Here is a 21,629-nt window from a genome sequence, read left to right as displayed (position 1 = left end):
ACAACATCTTGCACATTAAAGGTGCCAAATTAGAAGTCATAGAAAAAACTATGTTAAGTCAATGAATAGAGAGAAGCTTGAAGCCAGAATGAGGAAAGTGACTGAAGAAGATGTTTTTGGCAAGATACCTAGCATATTTCTCATCCTATACCTGAGCTCAGGATTTAATAACTCAGGAGAGAAGGTATAGCTACTCTTCCCCTTATTAACGGAATAGAATTGATTCCCAGGAGAAAATGTGTGCTATTCAAGGGAAATTTTCTTAAGATCCAAACTTGTTAAGGGAAATTTATCACATACTTTTAAAAAATCAAATAACTTCCATAATCTGCCATGCTTCTTGCCCCTTGAATAGCCACAAAAGAAAGAAAATGTGTTCAAATAGTCCACACTGTTAACCACCATATCTTACTTATCAGTGCTTTATGGTTGTATCCAGATAGATTCTCATCTACTCTTAATAGACTCATCACTCTTGTCTGAAAGCAAAGTGCTCCTACTAGAACATAACTATTAGAGGCATACATCCTCCAAATAAAATGTTATTACCTTTCGGAATCTTCTGATTGATTGGTGAACATGACCAGTTTCTCTTCGTGTTTCTCGTTTTTACTTAAGAGTCTTCCCCTTGGAATCTAAAAGAAAAAAAAAATGTAAAGGACATGAGGCTTGGCTGTGTCTCAAGGGAAGATAACTATGTCAGTCACTGGAGGAAAAACCACCTGTTAAATGCATTTCCCCCCAAAGCCATGTTTTTATTCTCATGTCTTGTTTCCAGTGCTGCCAATTATAAGAAGACAGACTGCAAACTTGCCTTCTGCCTAGTTTTAATCAGAGGTAAAATATGGAGTGTAAACATAAGGACCCAGTCTTTCAGTGAAGGAAGAGTGTCATGACAGGGAGAAATTGTCCAGGAGCAAGTAAGAAAGCTGGACATTCCAACGCACGAGTCATAAACTGTTAATGCTGTCAGATTGACATGTTTGTAGTTCAATTAGCCACAGTCCAGGAATAAGTTTTCCAGGAGTGCCTAACAACCCAATGGCACCAAGAGTTTTCTTCTCAACTCTTTTCTCCAATAGGAGTTAGAGACTATTTCTGTGATTTTCAAGATAGCAAGGGGACTGGTAATGTGATCATTAAAACAGAAGGAGGAAATTTTTTTAAAATGTGTTTAAGATACAGAAATTTTTTCATTTCCCACTTTTTTTCCTATTTAATATTAATTGCAACTTAAGCACCAAACTGTGGCCGAACATTATACAGACATCATAGTCCCTCATGGGGATTATAGTAGATTCTTGAGATTGAAACATGTGAAGACTTTGTGTATATTTTACAAGCCAATTCCTGCAGGCACTTAACACATTTTAAATGCATCTGGAAACCACTAATTGCTGGGATCCCATTAGAAAAGTTAGGCAGTTCAGGTCTGTGGGAAACATGAAGCCATGTTTGAAATATGGCATTTGTTTGAATTTTATGAGTTTCTATTTAATTGTAGCAAAAAAAAAAAAAAAAAAGCTTGTTTGTTAAAATGCTCCAAGAAGGATTTGTTTTCGCTATTGGCAAGCTGTCTTTACATAGTGTGGGAGGGTGGCTTTTTAATTTTGTTTGGTTTTCAGCTTGTGACAGCTGTTTAAAAGTCATTCATTACCACCATGGCAGCCAGTTTCTAGATGAAAGCAAATGTCTTTCAGGACTGTTGGAGGAATTAGACCACCAACTAATCTTTTACCTATACAAAATCGCAAAATTGTCCAGTTTCTTCATGTGACACTCTGGAAATTATAGACAATTCTGCGGATGCATCAAAAAGGCACACAAGTGAGGTCCTACCTGACAGAAGTAACTTGCCTGAGTATTCTCTCTAATTTCTGGAAGATGATGTTTTTAAAATTTAATTTATAAAGTAAAATTGCAATAAGTTTAAAAAATGCTTTCAATGGTTTCACTGTTCCTTTTAAAAATGCTAATTTCTCAGTAGAACTAAAATGACACACAGAGTCTTGGAGTATCAGGGAATCAGAGAATTTGAGACCTTGGAGAATACTGAGAATTATAACACCATCATTTTACAGCAGAGAAAACAGAAGCCCAAAGAGGAAATGATTTGGCCAATTAGTGGCTGATCTAAGATTAGATGTCAAGCTGTTTGACTCAATGATTTTCTATTGTTGTTCCATTAATGAACAGAGGAAATTTCACATTTGAAACAAGGTGAGATCTAATTTTAATACTGAAATATTTAAACAGTAAAATATGAAATGCTTATATTATAAATGAAAACTCATAAAAATATATTTCTTAGTCAATGGCATTGTATTATTTAAGCTCTGCTGGTGAACAACCCCCAAAACAGCAGGTGGAGAGGGAAAATTCCAAACTTAAAATTTTACAGTTAAAAATGGACAGAAAATGCCTCCAAGGCACTAGAAACAGACAAGATAGGTATAGTCTCAATGGTGCAGTTTACCAAATATTGTACTTCCTTTCTAAAGAGACTTTTCATAGGTTGGAATTTTACACTTGTTATTCTTCTCCAGGAAGTCAAATATCAATTAGCAATAGTCAGAAAGGTCCATTTCCCAGGAACAGTTGTAATTTATAATAGTTTACCCATTTCTACCACATGGAACAAAGACAATAACAAAGAAGACAATCAGAAAAAGACACTCAGCAATAAAAGGGCTTCTCTTTCAAGTGGAAGCAAATAAAATTAAACCAACCCTGAGGACCAAGGGCCTTTCTCAGTATCAGTGCCACACTTTTTCTGAGTCTGAGAGAAAACGAACAACTTCAGAAGTCTCCCAAGACATAGCAGAAATTTACGTGCCTCTCTGCACTTTACCTCTACTAATTGTAAGTCAGGAGGACATTAAACCATAAGACAAGGAATTCTACTGAAGTTCTCACTCCGTTTAATTTTTCTCAAAACCAGCCTGGAAGGGAGGGCATGGACTTCCCGGATTTTAATTGACAGGCGTGGAAACATGAAAATGGGCAGGAAGCAAAGCACCTGCTCCACCAAACCAGGAAACACCGTAGTCAGAACTCTTGAGTTCTAGCAGCATGCTGCAGCCTGTTGCAGTTTAAGTGAGGTTCACAAACATTTTTGCCTTGATCAACATTTTGAATACTTGAAACAAATCCTAAATTGGACAAGCCAGACATGGATCATGCAACTTTCATTTAAGCAAATTGTATCAATATTGAATAGTAGAAAGATAAAGGAAAGATCGGATACTAGACTCCTCTTAACCTTTGCCAATTCAAGGTGAATTTCTCAGATAGTTTATCCTGAAGTCCTTACAATATAAACGGCTCAATTTTGTACGCTAATTATGGTCTCTGCCTGCTATACTCCTAGTTCTGTTAACTTTAAGGTAGAACTCAACAGATGTTTCCTTTCTCTCATGTCTGTGACATTTGTCCCTTACCCTGCAGGGTCATCTGAGAAGTCCTTATTTCTCCCAGAAATGTTCATGTTTGTGGTGCACCAGACACAGAAGCTTTGTACACTATTATTATTGATAAGAAGTGTGACCATAAGGTGACTACTCTCTGCCAACAAAACTATGACTTAAATACTGAAATCTCTCCTCTGAAATTACTTCTAGAATCGAAGAAGTAGATTAGATTAACATTCTTTTGAAAATTTTTGGAAAAGGCCTAAATTATCAGGCTAAATTTTGGTAAATAAAGTGAAGATAGGAAAGCTTAGTCCTATCAGCGGTTTAAAAATGTAGGGTGAAAAATAATGGAGCTGGCTTCCTTCTCCTGTTTGTAAACGTTTAAAATGTATTTTCTCTGCACATACAGAAGCAGGGTAGCATAGTGACTAAGAGCAGGCTTGGAAGCCAGACTGCCCAAGTCCAGTCCTTTCTCCTCTAGTGACTCGTTGACTGAGAGATTGCAACCTTTCTGTGCCTCTGTGGTAAGAGGGTCATAATAACAGTACCTACCTCATTAGGGCTATAATGATGTTTGAATATGTTGATATGTGTAAAATTTATACGTTAAAGTATCAAGATGGCACCCTCTCCCACAAACACATTAAAAAACCACATCTACATATAAAACAATTTGCACAGAACCTCTACTGAATGCCGGCAGAAGAACTTAAACCTCCAAAAAGGGCAGGAAACTCTTGACATAACTGGGTAGAACTAAAGAAAAAAAAGGAAAAAGGGAGAGGGAGAGAGAGAGAGAGAAAAGGTATCCTGAGAGGGAGCTGTGAAAGAGAAAATGAACCCAAATCCTGAGAAGTCACCTAACCGATGGGGAGATCAGCTGAGATGGAGGGACCTCACAGTCGAGAGAAAAGTGCAGCAGCTGGACTGAGGAGGACAAAGCAGAGCGAGAGCCGCTCAGATCATCTGCACCACTTACCCGGACACCACAGCCTGAAATGCTTAGGCGGCGGCTGGGCACTGAGATTCAGGCTCCAGAGGTCAGTTGAGGGGAGAGGCCTAAGGTTGGGTGTGTGGGCACAGCCTGAGGGGCTAAGGAGCGTGTGTAGCAGGTGGAGGAGCAATGTCCTATGGTCTGGGGAGTGGGACGCCATGGCAGAGGGAACCTGGGAGGAGGTCTGGTCCTGCAGGAGGAGCAAAGTGCCATTCTTGGGGACGTGAGAGGAGGAGGGGCGGCCGGCCATAGGAATCCCTGTGCGCATGCGCTTGGGCTCTCAGAGGGCGGGGCCCCTCTGGTGCAGGCTACCGGTGGCGAGAAGCCTCTTGTGTTGGCTGTAGCAGACTGGGCACTTCTTGCGCAGGCTAGCGGAATAGGAAGCTAATAGGAATTTCCCTGCACCCGCAGTTGGGCTCTCAGAGGAATGGTCACCTCTTATGTGGGCTAAGGGCAGCAGGGCGGGGGGCGGGCTAAGTATGGCCTTGCCTGATGTATATGCAGCAGGGACAGACTGCGGCAGTCATCTCAGAGGGTCTGCCACCATTGGGAACCTGTGAGTGGGCTCCACCTGCAGCCCCAGTCACCTCAGGGGTCTGCAAAAAAAAAAAGCAGGCACTGCCAATGAGCACAACCCATTATTGCTCTCACTTCCCTGGGAACACACCTGCCCTGCCACTACCACTGCCTAACACTCTGGGCAGCTCCAAGGTGCTTGATTACTGTCCCTTCTCAAGACCCTGCAACTAGGAGCAGACTGTGCAGCACTTCCTATATGGGCTAAGCAGGACGGAGTGTTTCTTGTGTGGTCTACAGGTGGTGGGGGCAAACCACTGCAGTTATCTCTGACTCCGGGGGTGGGCATGGCCTACTGCCACTAGGGGTCGAGGACAGGCAACACAACACTTGCAGCTCCAACCACCTCAAGAGGGCACCACAGAGGAGGGCATTGCACCTGAACACCATCTGTTGTTGCTCTAGCTCCCCTGGGGGCTCACACACACTGCTGCTGCCATTGCCAAATGCTCTGGGCAGTGCCCAGATGCTTGATCGCTGTTCCTTCCCAGGAACCTACAATTAGGAGCAACCTTTGCAGCGCCTCCTGTGGGGGTTAAGAGGACGAGGTGCTTCTTGCATGGTCCAGAGGTGGCAAGGGCAAGCCACTGAGGTTATCTCTGACTCCAGAGGTGGGCACTCCGTGAACAAGCACCACTGTGGCCCCAATCAAATTGCAGAGATTTGTTTCATTGCTTGCTGCTTCAGGTGAATTCTCAACCCACAAGCTTGATCACTGTCACTTCCAGGATCCTGCAACTAGGAACAGCCTGTGCAGCACCTCCTGTGTGGCCTAAGTGGGACAGGGTGCCTCTTGGATGGTCTACAGTTGGCAAGGCAAACCACCACAGTTATCACTGACTCCAGAGGAGGGTGTGGCCTATCACCACTAGAGGACCGTGAACAGGCACCTCTTGCGGTCCCAACCACCTCAGAGGGCACCACAGAGGAGGGCGTTGTGACCAAACACCACCTGTTGTTGCTCTCCCACCCCTGGGAGCAAACTGGCCCTACTGCTGCTACTGCTGAACACTCTGGGCAGTGCCCACAAGCTTGGCATGGCCTGCCACCACTAGGGGTCCAAGAACAGACACCACTTGCAGCCCAATCACCTCAGAGGAGGGCATTGCGACCTAACACTACCTGCTGTTGCTCTCATTCCCTGGGAACTCATACCCTGCGCCTGCCACTGCCAAATGCTCCGGCCACCTTGTAAATCTGCCTCAGGCTCATTACCATTTCCCAGGGCCCTGTGACTAGGAGTGGCCTGCACCACCTTCCTGCAGGTCCTTGCTGCTGTGAAGAGCCCAGCAACCAGGCACTGACTACTAGCCCTACCCACTGCCTCCTTCTCCCTGGAAACACACTCAGCACCGTGGGGATAACAGCCTGCTCACACTGAAGAAAAAGACAGCAAATATCCAAACTCCCACACCAGAAATAAATAGTAACCTCCCTACAAGATACAAAGGGGTGTTCTTGCACAGAAGTAGCCCCCCAAGACTACGGTCTGGCTTCCCTAAACTCACAGAAAAAGAAAAAACATAAGCAAGATGAAGAAGCTCAGGAACCATTCCCAGCTAAAAGAGCAGGAGAAGTCACCTGAAGCAGCAAGCAGTGAAACAGACCCCTGCAGTCTGACAGACACTGAGTTCAAAAGGGAGATAGTGAAAATACTGAGGGAATTCAGGCTGAATATCAAGGAACTAAGAGCAGATGTGAACAGTAAGTGCAGATTCCTTTAGGAAGGAACTAGAAAATATAAGGAGGAATATAGAAAAGTTAGAAAATTCATTTGCAGAGATGCAAAATGAGCTAAAGCCAGAAAAGAGCAGAATGAGCGATGCAGATGGATGAATTAGTGACTTGGAGGATAGAATCATGGACATCACCCCATCAGGACAGCAGATAGAAAACCAAATGAAAAAACATGAAGGCAATGTAAGAGATCTACGGGATAATATAATAATCTATGCATATTAGGAATTCCAGAAGGAGGAGAAAAAGAAAAGGGAATTGAAATATAGTTGAAAAAATTATGTCTGAAAACTTTCCAAATCTAAAGGAAACATATCAAGATATAGGAAGCACAGAGGGCCCCAAACAAGCCCACACCAAGACATATTATAATAAAAATAGCAAAAGTTAAAGAGAGGATTCTAAGGGCAGCAAGAGAAACACAAAGCGTTAATCATAAGGGAACCCCCATAAGTCTATCAGCTGACTTCTCTACAGAAACGCTACAAACCAGAAAAGAGTGGCAAGATATATTCAAATTTCTGAAAGGAAAAAATTTGCAGCCTAGAATACTCTATCCAGCAAGAATATTATTGAAATAGAAGGGGAAATAAAGAATTTCTCCAACAAACAAAAGCTAAAAGAGAACAGCGATACTAAACCCATTCTAAAAGAAATACTGAAAGGGCTTCTCTAAATAAAAAAGAAGTAAGATGAGACAGGATGGAGGAAACCACAACTGGAAAGCAATCACTTAAATAAGCCAGCATACAGATCTAAAAGTGGAAAATAAAATTTATACAGTAGTGCCTGGCATATGATTAGTGAGTTCTAATTGCTAACGGGTGTCATTGTAATGGAATCTTAGGAGGGAAGAGGGAAGTAATCACGGTCATTTCGCCACTTTAACTCTTGGTGGTTGGGAGGAACTCATACTGGGAGAGCTTGGTATAGGTGTTAGCAGACGTGATATCTTTGAAGGCTCCTTTTGACTCTCAAATTCTCAGCTTCTAAGATTCCAAGTAAAGAAACAGGTGCTTGCTTTCAAAGAATTCATCATCCTACTGAGAAAATAGAACGCTAAACTTAAGAGGCACAAATCCAGGTGTTTCTTATTTTCATCCCCAGAATCCTGCATGGTGCTTAAAGCACAGTGAGGACCAAATATTTTAACGGTAGAATTAAGATACCTAACTGTGTGAAAGGAGAGATGTTAAAATGAAAAATGAGTGATAGTGACAATTAAGAGTTTGAGGACAAAAGGACTCACTATAGCCAACAGAAGTGCTCAGACATTAGCGGTTTGTTTACATTGTTTTATTTTTGTCTTTTAAATCAAGGAAATTTGAAAATGAGAGGGCTTAAATTTTTACTTAAAGTTGTTTTATATTTTTGTTTTCATGGGAGAAAACCAGTATAAACCACATATAATTTCTGGGAACCAAAAGATTTACAATTAAAAGATCATAGAAGTTAGAATACCTAACTGGCTGACAGCATCCTCTTGGCTAAAAGCAAACACATTTCTTTGTTTCCATTGTTTGGTTACTTTATTCTTCCTTTTCTTCTCTCCTACCAGTTCTTCCTCTTTTTAAGGAGTTTCTTACTGCTCAAGAAGCAGTTGTTGCTTTCTGTTTAATTTAACCAAAAGATGTCCTGGATTCTTGGATGGATTTCAGAACATCAGTGAAGATCATAAATTGTTTGATTGTTTAAGCAGAAGTTTACACAATTCGCAGTTCCAAAATAACCCAGCTTTAGAGGATAAACTTACTTTTGGAAGTAAACCAAGTTTTATTAACTTTTTGCCATTTAATACACTTGGATTTTTAAAGTCAGGTTCAGGGACTATGGTGAGAGTATTACCTGCTAACTATGCAGAAATGGGTTTTACAGACCTTGGAAATATCACATTAAAAATTGCCAAAGAATTCTACCATTGTATAAATTTGTTATGTTGGTCAAGTCTATGCTATAGCATTGGAATGTATCAAAATAAATGTGCAATCAAAAACTTGAACATTTTACTAAAAGCAGTAAAACCTGAGGCTGACAAGTGATTTTTATCTGCATAAAATGCTCTGCTCTCTGGGGCATATAATTTAGAACTCATAATACTTCCCCAGAAAATCTGTTTCATTCCAGAGTCCACCTTAATTAACAGAATTCAAAATCAAATGTTAACTAGGTTCAATATATTTTTAAGATGAAGTGTCCTAGGTAAGTACTAAACCATCACGAAAATTATTATCCTTACATCTTTATGTGATAAATAATAAAGATTTTATAATGTGCTGAAAACCGTGCATACCTATATTCTCAGTACATATATAAAAGCACTTATAGTCTTACATTGACTTTTAAAGAAATGACATACTGGAGCCTAATACATAAATGCTTTCTTATTGATCACATAAGAGACCTACAAGTAGTCAATTGATCCAAAAATTGGTTAAAACTGGGACTCATAAAGAATAATATATTAAAACCACATTAATTTATTGTAACTTAAAATATGCAAGTGCATGTCAGTTGCCAAGACCTATTTTCTCAGTAGGGATCTACCGATGGTGTTCCACTTAGGCTTTCTGGCCCACAACAAATCTGTGAATTTTAATTTCTTTACAAGAGAATTAAACTTATAAGACATTTACAAAGCTGTCTGAAAATAGAATGCTTTTAGGTTTTTTGTTATTTTTCCAATCTTTTAATTTTGCCTCACCCACATCCAATCTAAATTTGACAACTCACCTTTATTGGATGTTTCCAAGATACTCAAATTATCTTGCATAGAACAATTTTGTGTGTGTGTCTTTTTGTCTTTTCTAGGGCCTCACTCGTGGCATATGGAGGTTCCCAGGCTAGGGATCTAGTGTAAGCCACAGCCACAGCAACTCGGGATCCGAGCCGCGTCTGTGAACTACACCACAGCTCAGGGAAGCACCGGATCCTTAACCCACTGAACAAGGCCAGGGATTAAACCCACAATCCCATGGTTCCTAGTCGGATTCGTTAACCACTGAGCCACGACAGGAACTCCACGCATAGACCAACTATATTTTTTGTACTCATGTATCATCAGCTTATACAAATTTTATTTAAATCACGTAATTGTAAAAAAAGTAAATCATGCAATTCCCTATAGCTTGGGAGGATAAATATGACTGACTTGTACCACTAAACTTGTGGAGACAGAAGTAAGTGAATGTCCTTAGCTTCCAGCATTAGGCATGCCTTGAGTGCCAATCTACATTTTACAAACAGAATAGGTAGCATGCATGGTCAGTTCATGCTGAGCAGGTTAAATGGAGGTTGGAAAAATAGCAGCGGTTTCAGTCAGGAGTGGGAAAATGCCGGCAGGGTCAAGAAATTAAGATAAATTGGTGACAGTAGGCAGTGGTTGGGCCTGTGGAGAACAAGTAAATGAACGTCCTGCCTAAAGTTTTTAAAATTCAATTTAAAAAAACCCCAAAAAGCAAAGTGAACAAAGAGCAATATGCCTAAACAATATTTCTGTTGACTTTCAGCAACCATCAGATCTATTTTTCACAGCCTTTTGTAACTTTCTGAAGTATGAGCATATTTGTTGCCAATATGTAGCTAGTAATACATGAGTTTTGAGACTCTTGTCATTATTAATAAGAAAAAAATGATGAAAAAAAATGCACTAGATTAGAAATCAGAAAATTTTTTGTTTGTTTTTACTTTTTTTTTCTGGTCCCAATTCCTAAATTAATTAGATTAAAATTTTAAGCATTTTAATTCTTTTCTCTAGGTTTTAGCCCTCTACTGCAGAATCAAGGCCTGATTGGATTATATCTAATGTTCCGTGGGTTCTAAAATTCCATGATGATCATTGCCAAATATTTGTTGTCAGCATTGGGTACAATGACCAGGATCACTACTGGGTTAACACTTATGGCAGGAAGGTGACAGGGGTCTATTGCTGTCTGTGTTTGGTTCTCCTTAAAGTAGGATTAAATGACTTGTACAAAACTCAAGAAAGAAGTGGGGAGCTAATGGGCCAAATAAATTTTCTTTATGTTTAATGTTATGTTACATTGGCTGGAAAGAAATAACTTTATGTATTTTACAGGTTCTTTCCAATGCTTGCAAACCACTGACAATACCATTTCTTTTTACCTGGACCACTTAAGTAGCATCCTAACTGGTGTGCTCCTTCCCACTGCTGGCTCCCATCAATCTGCTCTCTACATGGTAGACATAGAATACTTTTCTTTCTTTCTTTCTTTTTTTTTTTGTCTTTTTGTTGGGCCATACCCATGCGCAGCATATGGAGGTTCCCAGGCTAGGGGTCAAATCAGAACGGTAGCTGCCGGCCTACGCCAGAGCCACAGCAATGTGGGATCCGAGCAGCGTCTGCAACCTACATCACAGCTCAGGGCAATGCCAGACCCTCCCTTAACCCACCGAGCGAGGCCAGGGATCCAACCTGCAACCTCATGGTTCCTAGTCGGATTCCTTAACCACTGAGCCACGATGGGAACTCCAGAATACTTTTCAAAACACATATTTGATCTTGTCGTCTCCCGTCTCTTCATCCCCACAATAAAACCATCTTCATGGGTTTCCATTACAGTGACCAAAGTCCTTAAGATAGCTTAAAGGGCTCTCATGTCTCAAAACTGTCACTATTGGATAATTGGTAGTGATGGTTCTTTGTTTTGTCGCAACTCTTCTGGTATGGCAAGGTGCTTAACATTACCAGCCATAGTCATTAAGATAACCAAAAATGCTACCCTCTTCCCCCACTGACTCAGAAGTATCTTCCAGCCTCTTTTTTTCTCTTTTTTAAAAATTACCCACTGGCCTTTTTGTTAGTTCCTTGAAGGTGCCATGCTCCCTTCTGCTATTATCTTTGAAGGTACTGTTCCTTCTCATGAGATTCTTCCTCCATCAAATTAAATCTTGCCTGATTTACACTGGACAAATTCCTTTAAAATGCACTCTTACAACTGTATGCATCTCCCCTTTGTAGCATTTACCATAATTGTAATTTCACCGTTTTGGTATGAAATGAGTATTTGCTTAAGGCCATCTTCTCCACTAGACTCTAAATCCTGTGATTTTTACATCTGTTTTGCTCTCAGCTGAATTCCCTGTACCTGGTGCAGTGCCAAAATATGCTAAATGTGTCACACATAATGAATGATTGAATTGAAGGATATTAATTATGTCAGCTGCTAGTGGTATATGGAATTGTAATATTTTTAATTAAAAATCTTGAACATGGTTTCCTAATGATACTTTAGTTCAGTCTAAATTACTCTTTAAACTGGTTTGTATGTTCAAGAAAATTTATCCCCAGAATTCCCCATCAAAGTCATTTTATCTTGAAAAAAATTAAAAAAGAAAAAAAAAAAGGAATCGAATTAACCTAGGAACAGAGACTATAAAGTATATCAGGAGATTACAAAAATCAACCTAAAACTTATAAGCACAAAGCTAGGATTTCATTAAGATATTTCAGATAATTTCTATGCTAAATTTGGCAAATGCTCAAGGTTTTATTTTTTAAGAATATGATAATGCCATTAAAAATACGTATACGTTTTAGGTTTCATTCATTTATTTTCTCTAGCAAATATGATTCCTTTTTCAAAACAGGCACTTAAGGCCTTTTGATTGTGGTTGTGGAAGGAATTGGAAGAGAGGAAAATTTTATCTCACTCACATTTACGGTAACAACTCGGAGGAAATTGAGACTAAGAAAGATTTTTGGCTACACATTGTTTGGTTAAACCAAAAGAAAGAAATACCTAAAAGAAGAACCCCCCCCCCTTTTTCCATTTCTTATTTCTGAGAAAGGTGCCAAATCAGGGGACTTTTATCATCTATTTCCTTCTAAGAAGTCTTTTTTGTTTTATAGCAATAAAGTAAAATTCTTTACCACCACTTCTGGGCACCTGTACAACTCAAGCACTTCAGGGCACCTGAACAACTTCTATATGAAAAACTAACATTTGGGGACTGAAATTGGAAAATTTCCTGAAACAGGAGTCAAGAGACCAAGATTCTGTCACCAGGGCTGTCCATAAACTTGCTTGTCCCTGGGTAAATTGTTTATCACCATCTCTCAAATCTGGGGCCTTTGGACATTATAATGGCTAAGAGCCTTTCCAACACTCAGTTGCTGTGAAATGGGTCATCCTGGAATTATATATAGTGCAGTATCGCTTGTGATGCATGTGTCTTAGAGGCTTACTGAAACATGACCAATGGCCAGTTTTTATCCCGTAGAGAAGATCTTGTCCATAGAATAGTCCTTCACCCCGCAGCAAGACAAGCATGTGCCTACTTTTGGTCTTTATTCCTCTCTGAGGAATTGTTTTCATACGTGGATTTCTGTTGAAGAACTTCGGTGAGGTCCCCCAAATTATAATTCATCTTTCTTAATATGTGTATTAGAAAGATAACTGGATTAAGAGTCAAAAGATGTGAGTCCTATCTCTTATACTTAACAAACTATCTCTTATACTCAACAAACTTAGTGAATTTTGGCAAATTATTTTAACTCTCTGAGCCCCAATATCCTCCTCTGTGAAGCAGGAAAAATACTTCCTACCTTCAACAGGAAAAAACATAAAGATTAAACAACAGATTATGTCTGAAAGCATTCCCAGTTCACCTCCTCTACAAGGAAATTTGCCCAAATTACTTGGTGAATAGTAAGGTCTAAATAAACATTGTAAAATTTAAATACTGTTTAACATTCAAAACTCATTGGAAAGCCTGTAGAGAAAGTGATTTTTTGGGGACATGATTGTTTTATGTATGTTATTATTTATGAATGTTGATTGTTTTCTTGAAAATCATGAAAATCATGAAAGCCAGTATTGTTTGTTCTATGGGAATGTGCTTCAGGTGAGTGTATTCTGACTTGCACCAAATTTTTAGCAAAAACACTCATGTCATTGACTATACTTTCAAAATAATTATTATTAAAATCAAGCAATTGTGATAAATCTAAATAGCTATGACTATGTAGAAATTACCTGGAATTTTAACATCCAGATGATTATCACAAGATTAACAAACTTATGTTTAAAGAACTATGCTATCTCAATGTGACTCAAATGAAAATAAATTAAAAACTCTTTAGTATGATAAGAACTGATAATTACTGGGCTCAGCCTGGAGATTTTAATAAATAATAATAATAATAAATTTTAATAAATAAATTTCATTCTGTTGGTAATGAAAAGTTGGAATGAGAACTGACCCGTGGTCATTCAGATACAGCATCTATCCTTTGGTTTTTACATGTAAAGTTCAAGATTCTTTCAGACTAATTATATAGTATCTGCCTTAGTCTTACCTAAATGTTAATGTTACGGTTTTAGATTTTGATATATTTTTTGTTTTTAAATATGCAACTGAAAGGTCTCTAATTAGAATTTTATCTTTTTGACACATATTTAGGTAGGATTAAATTTGTCTTTATGATACACTTTAAAGTTGAAAACCTTCCTACTCACTTTTTTCAATTGTAAATCAAATTTGATTGTTTTGATAGTGTTCCAGTATTTTATGTTCCTCTCTATAAGAAAAATTCAAAAGGCGAATCCGACTAGGAACCATGAGGTTGCGGGTTCGGTCCCTGCCTTTGCTCAGTGGGTTAACGATCCGGCGCTGCCATGAGCTGTGGGGTAGGTTGCAGACGCGGCTCGGATCCCGCGTTGCTGTGGCTCTGGCGTAGGCCGGTGGCTACAGCTCTGATTCAACCCCTAGCCTGGGAACCTCCATACGCCGTGGAAGTGGCCCAAAGAAATAGCAAAAAGACAAAAAAAAAAAAAAAAGAAAGAAAAATTCAAAAGGGAAGCATATTTTCATGTTTAGGCTGAACAATTTTTCTTTTATTTTTAATATCTACCGCTGCTTTCCTTTTGTAGTTAAAATAATGTAAGCTGTCTTCCCAGAACAATTTTGAACAACTTCTCCTGGTAAAGAGCTTGTGAAAAATGGTAATGTATTCTTCAAAATTGAAGGAAAAGAAGTGAATAGAGCAACCCATTGAAGAATGTACTGATGCACCTGCGAGCATACAAACTATCTCAGGGGCATCAGGACATAACCTGTTCTACTGATCAATATTTATTTACAGCAAAAGGAAACATTTTGCTATCTTTATAATTTAAGATGTAACTTAAAACTATAAAAGGGGTAATTTACTTTCAAATATATTTATTAATTATGCTGCTTAATATATTTCTTCTTGCATAATTTTTGTGTCAGATTAGCAAAAACATAGAATAATTAGCTTTGATTATTTTAATATTCTATTAACTGTGTACTAACTGCCCCACTGTGACTCTCTCTGTCTTCCAATACTTTTTACATTCTTAGGTCCATCAAGAGATCCATTTGATGGGACTGTGCTTTGCAGCCACTAGGATAATTTTCCTCCATATATTGTGTTTATTTAAAAACCCTGGAGATATTTAATCTTCACCGTGTTTTCAAATAAAATTAATTTTTTACTCATGTTCTGTGCAATTTCAGTAGAAAGACATTTTTAAAAATTCCCGCCTCTTTCTTAAAGTCTTGGGGGCATGTGTGTGTAAAGTCCATTTCTTTCAAGTCCTTCTTCCTTCACGAAAACAATATTTGAAAGATTTAAACTGTCACAACACCAAACAGATAGGAAAACAACCGTGACTAAAAGGTTTTCCTCTGAGAGTTCTGCATTATCTAATCTTAATGAGGAAGCAAAGCTTAGAAATTGATAGCTAAAGTGCTTAAGAATAAAACATTAAAGAGCAATTTTTTAAAAAGTTAGCAGTTAAAATGAGGCCTAAGGTTTTATCCTCGGCAGGAAGTATTCAATTGACAAAGAACTTACTAAGCATCTTCAGTCTCCTTCCCCTCCCCCCTCACAATCTAGGTGAAGATGCTTAAACTCAGTGGAAAAAGATGGTCAAGGAGTCAGGGACCTTGATTGATGAGGCATGTAGAACAGTGCGTGTCTCTTCTGTTGTTCCACAGTTCCCTCTGATGCCTTTGTTTCAGGTTCCTTTAGCAGGAGGAATTGAGTTTAATACTAAATTTCCCATGTTTAAGAATTATTATTTCTTACAAATTCATGCCTCATTTATCTCATTAATATTGGGAAATTGTACAGTGGTTTCAAATTTCAATGGAAAAATTATCCTGGAAGCCTATGATGTACTAGTGTAGACTTGGTAGAGAGAGAGAAAAGCCAGCTGAGAGGGAGACAGAGAGTGAAAAGCAAAGGAGAAAATTAGAGAAATTTTTCCCTTTTATTTTCTGGGCTCTAAAAATATATTACAAATCTGATTTTTTAAAAATAGCCTCAAAAATTTGAGGAAAGCATTTCTAAAAATAGTCTGTGTTAAGACTGACCCATCCTGCATATACTTATTTGTCACCCATAACGTTAAGCTCCTGTGTGGGCCTTAGGCTATGGGAGCAGGTCCTTGGATGCTTTGCCATTTAAAAAAGTTCTTTCAGAGTTTCTTTAACAAGGCATTGCCCGAGATTCCCAAGAAGAATGAAGTCTCTTAGAATGTCACAGCAGAAAGTTTTTTGTGGCTAAGCCAGAAATTTAATGTTGCTAAATTAATTAAAATAAATCATCACTGTGCTTATAGTTATCTGGTCTGTCTTTGTCCACTGCTGGATTTTAAAATGAAGCTTCCTTGGATGTCCATCTGATGGCTTACAACTAAATTTTACCTAGGGAAGTTTTTTTTCCAATCTCTTTTGGAAAATTTGACTATTTAAATAAAACAAACCCAGTGACTTCATATTTAGAAATACATCATTTTAGAACTTTTATGCTTCCCATCAACAGGATTACATAATACCGTGAAGAATACAAGCAAGGCTCTCCACTACTGTGACACACTCTGCCTGGCACCTTGCACTGATCATTGCTTAATTAAGATTGTTGAACCCTGAAATATAGCCTAAGAGGACAAACACAGTAAGATTATTCTTGTGAGTTCTCAAATTTAGTTAGTATTTACAGGATTGTTAGGAATAGTTAAGTGTATAGGATAACACCATATGGTTAAATGTGTCATCTTAAAAGCTTACTTTATCTGACATGGACAAAGGGGATAACTCATGAAAGCTATAAAAATTTTGCAGGAGAACATCACACATTATTACATTTTATAAATTCTATCTCATTTCCCACCTGGAATACATGAACCCAGATCTTGCTAATATTAGCGAACTCAAAAATCACACATGCCGTCTTAATACAAAAATTTCAGGCATTTTAAAAAGAAATACGTTATAGCAAACTCTAGCAAGTAAGCGAAACGAAAGTAGAGGCACAAGGCATCCGTTACTCACCATGCTCTATACTGAAAGTTCCTCTCAGATCTAGGTAAGCGTACTACAAGGTCTAATAAAGATGTGGAGAGGTTGTCTTTATGACAACCTTTGAATCAAACAGTAACTAAGTGGTTTAAGTAGAAACATATATTTTGAAAGGTTAATCCACCCATACACAGGGAAACCCCTTTTTTAAGAAAGTCACTCTGCTGCCAAGAGGCTATTAATATTCACCTTTCGGATACAAATACAGCCTACAGATAACAAGATTCACAACCTATGTAAAAAAATACCACAGAGGATTCCCTCTTAGTCTCTATGTTGTAATGGAAACACAAGAAAACAATATACCTCTTCAGGCACTTGAAGGTACTACAGGAAATCCACCTGCCCACTTAATGGAAAAGTTATATCAGCTTAATAGGGCCACAACACATAAACATAAATGTAGAATTAGTATAATTTACTGTAAAGACCACATAGGTCACACACTCATTTCTAGGAATGTTCCCCTGTTTCATCTTCCTATTTCTTTCCCTGAGAGAGCTAGCACCCCGGTTAACATTTAACCACTCTTTAAAACAGTTTAGAAATAAGCCCACTCTCTTATAAAAAAATAAAATAAAAAGGAGTTGCTGAGTGTCTTCCTACAGGGGAAATTGTATTGCTTCACTGGCATTGTAAGATAGGAATTATGCATATTTTTTCTCATTGCACTGGACGATAGTCTGTATAACTATTGGCAGGGGCAAACCTCTCCAAAATAGTAAAAAAAAATATACCATTTCATAAATGAAATCATTGTGGATGAAATACCCAAGAGTAATAATTAGTGGTTATTTATGCCATTTGATTATACTGGATATTCATTTTTTCTGGTGGACATGGTGAGATTAATTAAACGGCCAATAGTAAGTGATCAACACTCTTGAGAAGACAGATTATATCAGAGTTTGTTGTTATTGCATTTCAACTCTCATCAGAAGAGGCATTGTACTTCAGAAACACAGATTGACACAGTGAGAAGATTCCACTTCTATAATTTCACTCCACAAACACACACTGGAAACTCAGTGACTCCCAAAGAGAACTTCAAAGGTATCTTTTTTTAATGACAAAAATGTCATAAATATCCATGCTGAGTGATGAAGTCATGAGAGTTTATGATATTTTTTTTTGCTTTTTCTATAACTTCAAATTTTTTCCACAAGAAAAAAAGTTCAGAGTGCAATGTAGTTTGTACATACAATCAGTAAAAAAATCTAAACAGAAATTAGGGGGTAAATAAATAGTCTTTAATCTGATTTATTAATGTAAACATATTTGATGTGAAAATACCACTATGATTGTTTCAAGATCTCCTAAAGTCTTCTGAGTATGTCTTTTAAAAGGTCTTTTGAGTTAACACAAAATGACATTTACACCATTAGTTTCTATCCATGTGAGGAAAATACATACTTTCACAAGAATATGCCATTTTAGTGTAATACCAAAAGAGCAAGGAGACATTTATCAGCCAACAACAATAAGGTGGAAAGCCAAGTCATTCTTACACCCTGGAAGATTTAGTTCTAACTGATATTTTCCTTTTCTGAAATTTCTTTTAAAATGACAGAGTGCTATACAAATGTACCATGTCATTGTTGCTGTAAACACTTTGAAGTGTTCCCAGAGTGTATCCAAGGATCAATCTTGTGACGACCCCCTAAATTAAAAGGTGTGAAGAAAGCATGGAAGTTTCTTTCAGAGTTTATTGAAGATGAAGCAGGAACACTCTTTCCATTAAAAACCATGGGATGGACAGTGAGGATGGTGATGCTTATCAACGGAAGATGGAATAAGACATTATTTTCATTTACCTCACGAAAATGTTGGAGAAGGGAGGGGTCTCTAAAATAGAAGGACAGGTCTTATTATCTCTACCTCACACAACTATAAAGGGGAAGCTGGACCCTCTCTAGAACACCGTCATGAAATAAAGGCATTCCTGGTCCATAAAGCACTATGTTGCCTCTAGTACACATCTTAGCCACTTAACATCCACTGCAAGCAAAAGCTGGCTATCTGCTGACCAAGTGATTTTTACTGTTCGTGAAAAAGCATATTGTTTGGTGATTTACCTTTTGGGAAAAATAAGGAAGTGGGTGGAAAATAAAACCCGAAGACTAGTACCTAATGTGATTGATCTAAAATTAATTTCATATGGCTTGAGGGTACAAGTGTCTGAGGGAAAAGTAAGACAAAGCCATTGACAGTTGAATGTGGGAAAAAAAAGTCATATTCAATATTTCTTCCTTTGTCCAGAAGTAATATTGAGAGTATTAGAGGGGCTAAGGTAAGGAAGTTTCCCAAATTTAGGCTTGGGAAAGGGCAAATCCAACCTGTCTCTAAAGATGAACTGAATGTGTCACTTAGTCACACAGCTCCAATGGACCTCAGCTGTGCTTCATGTGCAGGCCGTCCACAGGCGTCCTCAGGCAGACAGCAAAGTACTTCCACATGCTTGCTTTCTGGCCCAATTCCAGGCCTGCTTCTCTCCCTCTCTGCCATAATTCTGGCTCCTTTTCCTCTCAGCTTCCCAACACCCCAGATTCCAAATCATGAGGAAGAATGGAGGTTGAATGCAGACAATCACCTAGGTACCACAGATAAGAAATTGACTTTCAAAGCCTTCATCACTGTAAGGTTTTCCAAGAAATGTGGTAAAATCAACCTAATAATGTTTGTCGCATTAAAATACAGTTTTCTCAGGAGTTGTTCAAGCTAGATTCCATCTGTTGGGTGAGAGCTTCCTGCAGATGAAGGACATTTGATAATCCTCCAGAGTCCTTCAAGAGGGAGGCCATGGCCTCTTGCCAGACTTTGGTCCTCATGGTTTCTATGAGAGGTTCAACCAGAGAGTGTATTTCCATTAGAACTCAGGATATCACCTGTAATAGTACTTAAGGGACGGAGATGGTTATGCCAGCAGCCTCAGCTGGATGGATATCAAAGCAGAACAGTAATATTAGGACTTCTGCTCTACTGTCTCCTAGCCTAGTTTATGAAGAATAAAACTTAGTGTTAATTTCCCCTTTCTACTTCATAAAAATGTCATTTTTTTCCTTCCCCGATTCAAATTCCCATAACAATGCGGAGTACAGATGATTTCGCTGTTTGATAAATCTTCATCTGGAAGAAAATTTACATAGAGAACAATTTTTTCTTCATTTTGAAAAATTGAATACCTGTTCATAAAACTCTGGGAACAGTTATAGTTGTGCTTTAATGGTCAAATTTGATTTCTTTTTGTCTATTCCCCCATCCCACAGAACTATCCTTTTCAAGAATTGAGTAATTGTATGCATTTTCACTGAGTTCTTCATTACCGTGTGTGTGTGTGTGTGTGTGTGTGTGTGTGTGCGTGTGTGTGTGTTTGTGTGTGTGTATGTGTATGCATACATTGTTTTTTTTTTTAAATTCTAGCATGGATAACAAAAGGCTAAATGGAATATAATTTAAACTACTAAAATATCACAGTTCTACTTTTCCCTAAGAACTAGATCTTTTTTTTTTTTTCTATAAAATTCTGACAAAAAGAGGATACATCAGAAAAGCAATTAGGGAGGAGAAGGGGCATAAATCTCATTTCTAAAGAGAAAGAAACCATAGACATGAATCACGGATGTAGATAAATCAGAAATGCAGCTGTTTGGGACAAAGTCTAGTTATCACTATGCGCCAGGCCCAAAGATGTGGAGATCTTTATAAGACGCCCCAGGTGTTGACAGAGTGGAGACATCTCAGGAGACCTCTTTGACACTCGATCCCTAAGACTTTTACCCTCCCCACAACTGAATCCCTTCCTGTCTTCAATAGACATGAGTGTATTTTCTCATCCAAATTCAAGAACCATACCTGTTTTCAACATTAAATTTGCTTTTCATCATTCCTATCTTGCAGGAATTACCACCCAAAGAGCATTAACTTGGAAGTCAGGCATTTTGGACTGAATTTTGTAAGACCAGCACTGAATAGTCTACACATTCTCCATCTGTGCAAAAACTGAGTTTGAGCATTAGAAAGCCTAGACATTCTGCACAAAGGGACATTTTTCTTATAGAAGCTTCTTGTTTTCAATTGAAAATCTAAATTAGAAAAATGACTTTTGATCTTAAGCTGTGATTTCCACTTTCCATGACCCTCATCTGCTGCCAATTGTTTTCATGTGATCCTCAGATCTTGAGTCCAAATCTGCAGCATTGCAGAGTTTGTACACTTGGGAATAGACCGGAACTTTAAAACTGTAGATACTGTCATTAAAATGATTAGCTTTATGGATATTTTATGGAAAAGTCATTTACTGTGCTAAAGTTTGAGAGGGGGCCCTCAGTGTTTTATCCCAAAGGACTCAGAAGATTACATAACAAATGCAAAACTTTGAAACTCACAAGGTAATTTTGAAGCTTGTATTGGAAATAATTTTGTATACCAAGGAGCAAAATGCTGAGATCTCTTTATAGAAGTTTAATTTAAACCAATGAGTTATTCCCCCATGGCATATATTCTAACAGTGTCATTACATATGAAAGTCATTTAACCCCTGGAGATTTCAATTCCTTTAC

At 38.3% G+C, this 21,629-nt stretch overlaps 1 protein-coding gene across 1 annotated transcript in view; it reads right to left on the bottom strand.

Moving 5' to 3' along the window:
• TNIP3 (TNFAIP3 interacting protein 3) overlaps positions 1-4,675 on the bottom strand; it is an 86,210-nt gene extending 81,535 nt beyond the window's left edge. The window contains exons 1-3 of the mRNA XM_047798140.1: positions 4,393-4,675; positions 1,840-1,877; positions 550-635 (exon numbers count right to left, since the gene is read on the bottom strand). Coding sequence (XP_047654096.1) covers positions 550-635; positions 1,840-1,877; positions 4,393-4,675 — 407 coding nt within the window. The remainder of the gene's footprint in view (positions 1-549; positions 636-1,839; positions 1,878-4,392) is intronic.
• Between the last annotated feature and the right edge of the window lie 16,954 nt (positions 4,676-21,629).

Source organism: Phacochoerus africanus, chromosome 10, assembly GCF_016906955.1.
Source record: "Phacochoerus africanus isolate WHEZ1 chromosome 10, ROS_Pafr_v1, whole genome shotgun sequence".
Taxonomy (NCBI): Eukaryota; Metazoa; Chordata; class Mammalia; order Artiodactyla; family Suidae; genus Phacochoerus; species Phacochoerus africanus.
This window is presented reverse-complemented; position numbering and strand designations above follow the sequence as displayed.